Raw genomic sequence first — 10,724 nt, forward strand, 5'->3', positions numbered from 1 at the left:
TTTAAGAGTATCCTATATGTCTCTGAGATTATCTTTGATGTCTCTGAGAGTATCATTCATGGGGGTCTGAGAGAATCCTTCATGGGACTCAGTGTATCCTTGATGTCTCTGAGAGTATCCTTGCTGTCGTTGAGAGTATCCTTTCTGTCGTTGAGAGTATCATTGATGACTCTGAGAATATCCTTCAAGTCTCTGAGAGTATTCTTCATATCTCTGAGAGTATCATTCATGTCTCTGAGAGTATTCTTCGTGTCTCTGAGCGTATCATTGAAGTCTTTGAGAGTATCCTTCATGGGGGCTGATAGTATCCTTCACGTGTCTGAGAGTATCCTTGATATATCTGAGAGTTTCCTTGATGACGTTGAGAGTATCCTTGACGTTTCTGAGTGTACCCGTCATGTCTCTGAGAGTATCCTTCAAATCTATGTGAGTATCCTTCATGTCTCTGCGAGTATCTTTCATAGGTCTAAGGGAATCCTTCATGTCTCTGAGAGTACCCTTCCTGTCTCTGAGAGTATCCTTCATGTCTCTGAGAGTATCCTTCATGGGTCTGAGAGTATCCTTCAAGTTTCTGAGAGTATCCTTCATGTCTCTGAGAGTATGCATCATGTCTATGAAAGTATCCTTCATGTCTTTAAGAGTATCCATTCCCTTATGACTCTGAGAGTCTCCTTCATGTCTCAGAGAGTATGCTTCATGGGTCTGTGAGTGTCCTTCATGTCTCTGAGAGTATCCTTCATGGGGTCTGAGAGTATCCTTAATATATCTGAGAGTATTCTTCAAGTCTCTAGGAGTATCCTTCATGGTTCTGAACGTATGCTTCATGTCTCTGAGAGTATCCTTTATGTCTCTGAGAGTATGCTTCATATCTCTGAGAGTATCAATAATCGGTCTGAGAGTACCCTTCATATCTCTGAGAATGTCCAGTATATCTCTGAGAGTATCCTTCATGTCGCTGGGAGTATCCTTGGAGTCGCTGAGAGTATCATTCATGTGCCTGAGAGTATCCTTCATGTCTTTGAGAGTGTAATTCATGGTTATGAAAGTATCATTCATTTCTCTGAGAGTATCCTTCATGTCTCTGTGTGTATCCTCAAAGGGTCTGCGAGTATCCTTCATGGGTCTGAGAGTTTCTTACACGGGTCTGATAGTATCCTTCATATCTCTAAGAGTACCCTTCATGTCACTGAGAAAATCCTTCATGTCTCTGAGAGAATCCTCCATGTCTTTGAGAGTATCCTTGATATCTATATGAGTATCCTACATTGGGTCTCAGAGTATTTTTCATGGGGTCTGAGAGTATTCTTCATAGGTCTGTGAGAATCCTTAATAACTCTGAGAGAATCCTTCATGTCTCTGAGAGTATCCTTCATGTCTTTGAGATTATCTTTCATGTGTTTGAGAGTATCTGTCATATCTCTGAGAGTATCCTTCATGTGATCTGAGAGTATCCGTCATGTCTCTGAGAGTATCCCTGATGACGCTAAGAGTATCCTTCAAATCTTTGAGAGTATACTTCATGCATCTGAGAGTATCCTTCATGTTTATGCGAGTATACTTCATAGGGACTGAGAGTATCCTTCATGGGTCTGAGAGTACCCTTGATGTCTCTGAGAGCGTCCTTCATGACTCTGAGAGTATCCTTCATATCTCTGAAAGTATCCATCAAGTCTCTGAGAGTATCCTAGATGTCTCGGAAAGTATCCGTGATGGGTCTGAGAGTAACCTTGATGACTCTGAGAGTATCCATCAAATCTCCGAGAGTATCCTTCATGTCTCTGAGAGTATCCATCATGCCTATGAGAGTATCCTTCATTTCTCTGACAGTATCCTTCATGTTTCTGAGTGTGTCCTGCATGTCACTGGGAGTACCCTTCATGTCTCTGAGAGTATCCTTCATGTTTCTGACAGTTTCCTTCATGTTTCTAAGAGTATTCTTCATGTCTCTAAGAGCATCCGCCACGTCTTTGAGAGTATCCTTGATGTCTATATGAGTATCCTTCATGGGGTCTGAGAGTATCTTTCATGGGGTCTGAGAGTATTCTTCATAGGTCTGTGAGAATCCTTAATATCTCTGAGAGAATCCTTCATGTCTCTGAGAGTAGCTTTCATGTCTTTGAAATTATCCTTCATGTGTTTGCGAGTATCTGTCATGTCTCTGAGAGTATCCTTCATGTTTCTAAGAGTGTCCTTGATTGCGCTGAGAGTATCCTTCATATCTTTGAGTGTACTTCATGCATCTGAGAGTATCCTTCATGTCTATGCGAGTATACTTCAAGGGGACTGAGAGTATCCTTCGTGGGTCTGAGAGTATCCATGATGTCTCTGAGAGTGTCGTTCATGTCTCTGAGAGTATCCTTCGTGTCTCTGAGAGTATCCTTTATGTCTATGAGAGTATCCTTCATTTCTCTGACAGTATCCTTCATGTCTCTGAGAATATCTTTCATGTCTCTGAGAGTATCCATGATATATTTGAGAGCATCCTTCATGTCTCTGATAGTATCCGTCATGTCTTTGAGAGTATCCTTGATGTCTTTGAGAGTATTCTTGATATATCTGCGAGAATTCTTGATGTCTCTGAAAGTATCCTACATGTCGCTGAGAGTATCCTTCATGTCTCTAAGTGTATCGTCATGTGTCTGAGATTATCCTTCATATCTCTGACAGTATCCTTCATGTCTCTGTAAGTATCCTTCATGTCTTTGAAAGTATCCATCATGTCTTTGAGAGTATCCTTCATATCACTGGGAGTATCTTTCATGTCGATGAGAATATCCTTCATGTCTCTCAGAGTATCCTTCATGTCTCTGAGAGTATCCTATACGTCTCTGAGAGTATCTTTCATGTCTTTGAAATTATCCTTCATGTGTTTGCGAGTATCTGTCATGTCTCTGAGTGTATCCTTCATGTCTCTGAGAGTATCCTTGATGGCGCTGAGAGTATCCTTCATATCTTTGAGAGTGTACTTCATGCATCTGAGAGTATCCTTCATGTCTATGCGAGTATACTTCCTAGGGACTGAGAGTATCCTTCATGTCTTTGAGAGTATTTTTCGTGTCTCTGAGAGTATCCTTCATGTCTATGAGAGTATCCTTCATGTTTCTGAGTGTCCTTCATGTCTCTTAGAGTATCCTTCATTTCTCTGAGAGTATCCTTCATGTCTCTGACAGTTTCCTTCAGGTTTCTGAGGGTATCCTTCATGTCTCTAAGAGCTTCCGCCAAGTCTTTACGAGTATACTTCATGTCTCCGAGAGTATCCTTGATATCTCTGAGAGTATCCTTGATGTCTGTGAGAGTATCCTTGACGTCTTTTAGGGTATCCTTACTGTCGCTAAGAGTATCTGTGATGACTTTGAGAGTATTCTTCATGTCTTTGAGAGTATCTGTTAAGTCTCTGAGAGTATCTGTTAAGTCTCTGAGAGAATCCTTCATGGGTCTTAGAGTATCCTTCATATCTCTGAGAGAATCCTTGATGATGCTGAGAGAATTCTTAATGTGTCTGAGAGTATCCGTGATGTCTCTGAGAGTATCCTTCATGTCTCTGAGAGTATCGTTCATGTCTTTGAGAGTATCCATCATGCCTCTGAGAGTATCCTCCATGTCTATGAGAAAATCATTCATGGGTCTTAGAGTATCCTTGATGCCTCTGAGAGTATGCTTCATGTCTCTGAGTGTATCGTCATGTGTCTGAGATTATCCTTCATATCTCTGACAGTATCCTTCATGTCTCTGTAAGTATCCTTCATGTCTTTGAAAGTATCCATCATGTCTTTGAGAGTATCCTTCATATCACTGGGAGTATCTTTCATGTCGATGAGAATATCCTTCATGTCTCTCAGAGTATCCTTCATGTCTCTGAGAGTATCCTATACGCCTCTGAGATTATCTTTGATGTCTCCGAGAGTATCCTTCATGGAAGTCTGAGAGAATCCTTCATGGGACTCAGTGTATCCTTGATGTCTCTGAGAGTATCCTTTCTGTCGTTGAGAGTATCAGTGATGACTCTGAGAGTATCATTGATGACTCTGAGAGTATCCTTCAAGTCTCTGAGAGTATCCTTCATGGCTCTGAGAGTATCCTTCATAGGTCTGTGAGCACCCATAATGTCTCTGAGAGTGCATTAAATATCCACCCAGCTCTGCTGACCACACCGTCTCCCACTCTCAGCATCTGCTGATATAAATTGTCAGGCTTTACAGTTAGTCAAGTATATATGCTAATTATATGAAAATGTAGCACTCTTAAATATTGCTGCTGGTGTCTGTCAACACAAACTGTTAGTTCGTGGATAGCAAGACAATAATGCATCAATCTGCACTAAACTGTTATAATGTTTTGTTGCACTTATTACCACTTCAGCTTTGGTCTAAATCAGTGGTCTTCAACCTTTTATAATGTTGTCAACCCCTAGTGGTGATTAAGTAGAAGTTGTCCACTCCCACCCTGAAAAAGTTTCATTAAAAATCTCAAATTTTAATATTTAAAATCTACTTTTCATATATCATTTCTATGACTATGTAAACAGAAAAAAGCAGTCTCTCTTATTTTTTTTAACTTTTACATATTCATCCATATATTTACACACCTCGTCTCTAACTAAGAGGATCAATATACACAAGATAACATTAAGTATGCCATTTAGACGCATTTTCCTTCACTGAAGTAGCTCTTCAGTGAAGGAAAAATTCTTCTTCATTTTCCTTCACTGAAGTTGCTGTGGCTCAGTAATGCACATGCGTTGCTGAGCCACAGCAACACGTGGCCGGGTACTGCTAGTCTATATAAATAAAAATGGAAATGTTCGTTTGTTTAAAATCGCTAATCTCCAAGAGTTCTTTACCGATTACTTTGAAATTTTCGCACAACGTTCCATCCGAGTTAGTTTTTATATACATATTATATTGATGTCACATCTGTGACGGGAGATTGTGGAGCCCAGGTACACAAACTCGTGAACGGCCTCCAGCACATAGTCTGCTATATTTATACAGGGTAGCTCATTGACATCTTGTCTCATCACTTGTGTCTTCTTCAGGGTGATTGTCAGGCCGAATGCGGAACAAGGCTGCGGCAAAGCGGTTGAGTAGCTGCTGCAGGCCTTCTGCTGTGTGTGTGGTGATTGTTGCGTAGTCGGCGAAGAGGAACTTCTTGAGGATTCGCATCTGTACTTTTGTCTGTGCTTGTTACGACCCTGGGTTCTCCAGTGGAAACCAGAGGTCAAAATTGAGCTATTAAACTTCCTAAGTAGTACAGTTGGCGCATTTCGAATGGAAATTGTTTGTATCTTCCCTGCCAGACGTAAGACTATTATTGTTTCTCAAAGAGCATTTAAAGACTGAGCTGGGGGTTGATTATTAAATAATAACATAGGCACCAACTTTGCTTACTAATACTTTCTAATCATTCATAAAGTAACAATACGTTGCATAGGGGAAGATCTTTAATGTGCTTAGCTGCACGATCAATTAGGCTCCTCCGGCACCACGACATGAGGGAGGCAGCTGGTCGCTAGCTCGCCTTCTCTCTGGCTGGTGTGTGTGGATAAGACCTACTCTGTGGCTGTCCCTACTCTCCTTCCTTCTCCTCTTACTTATTTCCCTTACCTGAAGTTCCTGTATCCTTAAGCTAAGTACAGGGCATTAGTGAGTGTGCCTACTCTGGTAGTAACGATTGGTGAGACCTGGGGATAGTATTTTGCCAGTGTTTGGGTACCCCTAAGTGTTGTGTTTTGTATTAGGGTCCCACGTGGTTCACTACCCTAAGCTGCATCCAGCTTCAGTGCTTATCCAGTAGTACTTTACCCTAGCTTGTTATTAGTGTAAACCTTGTATCCTGCCTATGTGGACCAAGGCTTTTAACGTAAGATAGTGTGGTAAAGTTATTATTATTATTGTTATTGGTGTGAGTGTATATGGGGGGTTGTTAAGGGTTAATAAATAAGTACATGAATTACAGAGTATCTCTTCTTCCAAGGTGGGAGCGCAGTGATCAACCCTTAGACTAACATTATGGTCTTGTAGCAAGTTATTACTACTGTGGATAGTTTATTTTGGGGGCCGGGCCTTTTAGCTCTCCCATATTTGATACTCTTGTCTTCTAACTACCTTACCCCTTAATAGTACCAGTACCCCATAGAAGCCCCACTCATATCATTTGTAACAAGTGGGGCCAGTCCGGGAGGAACATTATAAGTGTAAAAAATTAGATTCTTGAGTGCCAAAATTAAAATTTTTTATTTCCGCAGAACGGTTGTGTGCTAGCCTAGGGTCCAGCTCATCTAGCAAAGGACATTCTTGCACTGACTGGACACCCAGCTGGATCCCTTCACGATTAAGGTTAGTGTGGCCTTGTGTTAGGGGCCGTGCAAATTTTTGTTTTTTTTCCAATTTTTATTTTTTAATTTTTTCTTTGGCTGGGAGCTAAAATTATTAGTGATGTCTTCTGAAATGCAGAACTGGCAAGGGAGCCTTCAGTGGTAGAGATAAAGAAACTTAAAAAGTCTAATTTAGTATTGTTAGGCCAGGAATTTGGCCTAGAATTAAATGTCGCAGATAAAAAGTGGACTTTGGTGAATGAAATATTACAACATTGTATTGATGAACAACTATTGGCAAGTGATACACCTTTATGCCAGCCTAGCCAAGCAGAAAGTGCAACTCATAGGGAAAGTGAATTAGCTTTAGAGTTAGCAAAAATAAAATTAGAGGAGCAAAAACTCAAAACCGAGGAGGCTAGAATTAGAGCGAATGCCACTGGACCTCCACCTGCCGGGGATTCAAACCCCAGGCATTATGAGAAAAAGCATAATTTGCCTGAATTTTCCGAGTCTGACCCTGAAAGGTTTTTCAACCATTTTCAGAGAGTGGCCACGTCCATGAACTGGCCAAAGGAAGAGTGGGTGAAAATCCTACAGGGAAGACTTAGGGGTAAAGCACAAGATATTTTTATAAACATGCCTGACGACGAGTGTTTCGAATATGATAAAGTCAGGGAATGTATTTTGCGGGCATATGAAATTACTCCTGAAGCTCACCGCCAAGTTTATCGTAACCTTAGGCCTACTCACAACCAACCGCTCACTGAATTTGTGAATGATCAAATTCGATTATTTGATAGATGGATTCGCTCGGCGAAAGCCGAAACATACGAGGCTCTCAGGAACTTAATTTTAATGGAGCATTTTATAGATGTTATGCCAGAGAATGTTCACAGTATATTAAGGAAGGATAGAGTTAAATTCTAAAATAGGGGATTTGGCCAAGTTGGCAGAAAACTACCAATTGGCGGGCAAAAGGCCCAATAAAAATAATTATACCCCACAGAGTAGCAAACCTTATACCCACAGCCAGTCCAGACCAGCTCATTCTAACCCTTTACCTAATGCACCTTCTGTTTCAGACATAACTAACCCTGTTAAAGTGTCTAGCCCAACGGCACCTAAAGGTGAACCGAAGGGTAATTCTGTTAGTAATGTCTCTTCTCCCCGACGTTTTTGTGGTCACTGTAATCGTCCAAACCACACTATTAGCCGTTGTTGGCAACTGCACCCTGAAAAAAGACCCAATGCTCTAGTTGTGACACAGGGCTTGAGGCTTTCAGAAGGGTTAGGGAGTAAGACCTCCAACCCACAGTGGTTGGACTTGCTTACCCCATTCTTATCGAAAGGGAGACTACTTTTGTCTGAGGGTTCTTCCTGGAAGGACGTGGTGATCTTCCGAGACACCGGTGCCATCCAGACTTTAATTTTAGAGAGTGCGTTGCAAGGTGCCAACACTCTCGACACTGGAGAGGTGGTACTGGTCGAGGGTGTCACTAGTGATACTCGGGCAGTACCCCTCCATAAGGTTACCCTGGAATCTGATTTCCACAAGGGTGTTTGTACAGTCGGAGTCACTTCATACCTACCTTTCCCTAATGTTGATGTAATAGTTGGTAATGATTTAGCAGGGGATAAGGTAGGGGACTCCAGACTGCCTATTATGTTGCCTACCCCTAAGGTTTGCCTGGATCCACCCGCCGCAGAGGATAATGTTGTGTACCCTGCGTGCGCGGTGACCAGGTCTATGGGACTTAAATGTAAGGGCAGCCCTGTGCTTGCCAAGGTGGTAAATCCCGAGGTCACGAGGAGCTTTCCGAGTGGTGAAAACCAAGTGGACCTCGCGGACACATTCATGGCCCGACTCGATGACGTGGCCGAGGACATTGTGGAGAGCCTGCCACCGCCATCTACCGAGAGTAGTGGGGAGGTGGAGAGAACACTGTTGAGCCTCGGCCAATGGCATCTGACCAAGGCCTAGATGCCTCCTTGAGTGAGTTACAGAAAGCTGACCCCACTCTTGCAGATTGTCATGAAACAGCCGTCTCTATGGAGGAAATTGTAGACGCAGCAACTGGGTACTACTACAATGATCGGATTTTGATGAGAAAATGGAGACCACAGAGTGCTCCCTTGTCAAATGAGTGGGAGGTAGTCCACCAGGTTATGTTGCCGACCTGCTATAGAGAAAGAGTTTTGGCAGCTGCTCATGATGATCCTATGGGGGGACATCAAGGTATTAATATTACGTATCACAAAATTTTAAAGTATTTTTTCTGGCCCAAGCTGAAAAGCGATGTGGCAAAATTTTGTAATGCGTGTATTGTTTGTCAACTGGTTGGGAAACCAAACCAGACTCCACCTAAAGCTCCTCTAAGGCCTATTGTCGTGCCAGAGGAACCATTTTCTCATGTGGTAATGGACTGTGTTGGACCATTACCTAGAACTAAGTCTGGTAATATTTACCTAATCACGATGATGTGTATCACTACTCGTTACCCAGAGGCTTTTGCTGTAAGGAACATCCGAGCAAAAACTGTTGTTGCTCGTATGTTGCAATTTTTTTCCACTTTTGGACTGCCTCGGGTCGTGCAAACTGACAATGGTACTAATTTTAAGTCTGATGTTTTCGAGCAATTTTGTAAGGAACATGGAATAACTCATAAGGTTTCCAGCCCATACCATCCACAGAGTCAGGGGGTAATTGAACGTTTCCATCTAACTCTGAAGCAGATGTTGAAGACATCGTGCGAGAGTTCCCACACCTTCTGGGATGAGAATTTACCGTATGTTTTGTTTGCGGCTAGAGAGGGATTACAAAGTTCACTGGGCTGTTCTCCTTTTGAGTTAGTCTTTGGCCATAAAGTTCGTGGACCCTTGCAAATGTTACAGGAGAATCTGTTAGGGAACGTAACGTTATCCGAAGGTTCGGCTTTCTTTGCGCAACACCACCAGAGACTCAAGGACTGCAAGGCGGCTGCATTAAAGTATCTTGGCAAGGCCCAAGAAAAGATGAAAGAACGTAACGATGCTAAATCTAAGTTACGGGTATTTCAGCCTGGCGACCCTGTCCTGGTATTAAAGCCTCGACTAGGGAACACTATGTCCCACAAGTACGAAGGCCCCTACATTGTGACAGAAAAGACTGGGGACCTCACGTACAAAGTGAGGCACTCTGACAAACGTAACCAGGTAATGCTCATACATGTAAATCGACTGAAGAAGTTCCAGGGCCCCAGGCCCATTGCACTAACCAATGTTTCCATTTCCAGTGAGAGAGGGGATGATTGTTCTGGGGACCCAACTAATCTCATTTTCAATAATTCTAGTTCTGTGAATGCTGTGGAGGAACTGTCCCATTTGCAGATGGCCCAACGTGAAGAGGTGCAGTCGTTGGTTGATGAATTCTCCAGTCTGTTCGGGGAGGTCCCGACCCAGACTGATGCCATTTGCCATGATGTCGAGTTGACGGACTACACTCCCATTCGCCTTCAACCCTATCGGATGAGTCCAGAAAAGAAGGCCATCGTACGGAAGGAGGTCGACTTCTTGCTCCAGCACGGCCTCATCCGGCCGAGCCAGGGCTCTTGGTGCTCGCCCTGCCTTTTGGTCCCCAAACCAGACGGCTCCTGGCGATTATGCACCGACTATCGGCAGCTCAACAAGGTGACCATTGTGGATGCCTATCCGCTGCCCCTCCTCGAGGACTGCATCGACGAGTTGGGAAATGCCAAGTACGTTTCGAAATTCGACCTCTCGAGGGGGTATTATCAAATCCCACTCACTGAACGTGCTAAACAGCTCACTGCGTTCGTGACACCCGAGGGTGTTTTTGAGTATCAAGTGTTACCGTTCGGCTTGCGTAATGCCCCTGCCACGTTCCAGAGACTCATGAACTCTCTACTCGCTAAGGTGCCAAATTGTCGGGCGTATTTAGATGATATCGTGCTGTTTGACAGTAATTGGGCTGACCACATAGCTAGGTTACGCCAGTTGTTTGCCATCTTGAAAAGGGCAAATCTTACCTTAAATGCTAAAAAGTGTCATTTTGGCCAAGGCACAGTGACGTACCTCGGTTATGAAGTGGGCCAAGGAAAAGTGTTACCTCGGCAAGATAAAATCAATGCCATTCTGGAGTATCCAGTACTAAAGTCTAAAAAGGACGTTCAAAGATTTATCGGTATGTGTGCGTACTATCGACGTTTTTGTCAGAACTTTTCCAGTGTTGCCACTCCTCTCACAGACTTGTTGCGGAAAGCCGTTAAATTTAAGTGGTCATCAGACTGTGCAGAGGCATTTAAAAATTTGAAATTGATCTTAGCTTCCGCCCCAGTGCTTGCTAGTCCAAGGTTCGACCGACCGTTTAAAATTCATGTTGACGCGTCTGACTCGGGTGCTGGTGCAGTGT

At 43.1% G+C, this 10,724-nt stretch overlaps 3 protein-coding genes across 3 annotated transcripts; all 3 read right to left on the minus strand.

Moving 5' to 3' along the window:
- Positions 1-264: 264 nt before the first annotated feature.
- On the minus strand, positions 265-1,119 carry LOC138359303 (uncharacterized). Its single transcript, XM_069318439.1, has one exon. The coding sequence runs from the start codon at positions 1,117-1,119 to the stop codon at positions 265-267; it is 855 nt and encodes a 284-aa protein (XP_069174540.1).
- Positions 1,120-2,213: 1,094 nt separating this feature from the next.
- LOC138359304 (uncharacterized protein PF3D7_1120000-like) lies at positions 2,214-2,992 on the minus strand. The gene is made up of 2 exons (XM_069318440.1): positions 2,825-2,992; positions 2,214-2,588 (listed from the first exon to the last, which is right to left on the minus strand). The coding sequence occupies exons 1-2, from the start codon at positions 2,990-2,992 to the stop codon at positions 2,214-2,216; spliced, it is 543 nt and encodes a 180-aa protein (XP_069174541.1).
- Positions 2,993-2,994: 2 nt separating this feature from the next.
- LOC138359305 (uncharacterized protein PF3D7_1120000-like) lies at positions 2,995-3,663 on the minus strand. Its single transcript, XM_069318441.1, has one exon. The coding sequence runs from the start codon at positions 3,661-3,663 to the stop codon at positions 2,995-2,997; it is 669 nt and encodes a 222-aa protein (XP_069174542.1).
- Positions 3,664-10,724: the final 7,061 nt, after the last annotated feature.

The sequence above is a fragment of the Procambarus clarkii genome, chromosome 90 (genome assembly GCF_040958095.1).
Source record: "Procambarus clarkii isolate CNS0578487 chromosome 90, FALCON_Pclarkii_2.0, whole genome shotgun sequence".
Taxonomy (NCBI): Eukaryota; Metazoa; Arthropoda; class Malacostraca; order Decapoda; family Cambaridae; genus Procambarus; species Procambarus clarkii.

Bases quoted from the DNA above. Each gene is read 5' to 3' on its own strand.
- LOC138359303 (XM_069318439.1), bottom strand. From the start codon at position 1,119: ATGAAGGATACTCGCAGACCCTTTGAGGATACACACAGAGACATGAAG.
- LOC138359304 (XM_069318440.1), bottom strand. From the start codon at position 2,992: ATGAAGGATACTCTCAGATGCATGAAGTACACTCTCAAAGATATGAAG. The intron at 2,589-2,824 runs GTATAGGATACT...AGCGACATGTAG, and splicing joins TGAAAGATACTCTCAGAGAC to GATACTTTCAGAGACATCAA.
- LOC138359305 (XM_069318441.1), bottom strand. From the start codon at position 3,663: ATGAAGCATACTCTCAGAGGCATCAAGGATACTCTAAGACCCATGAAT.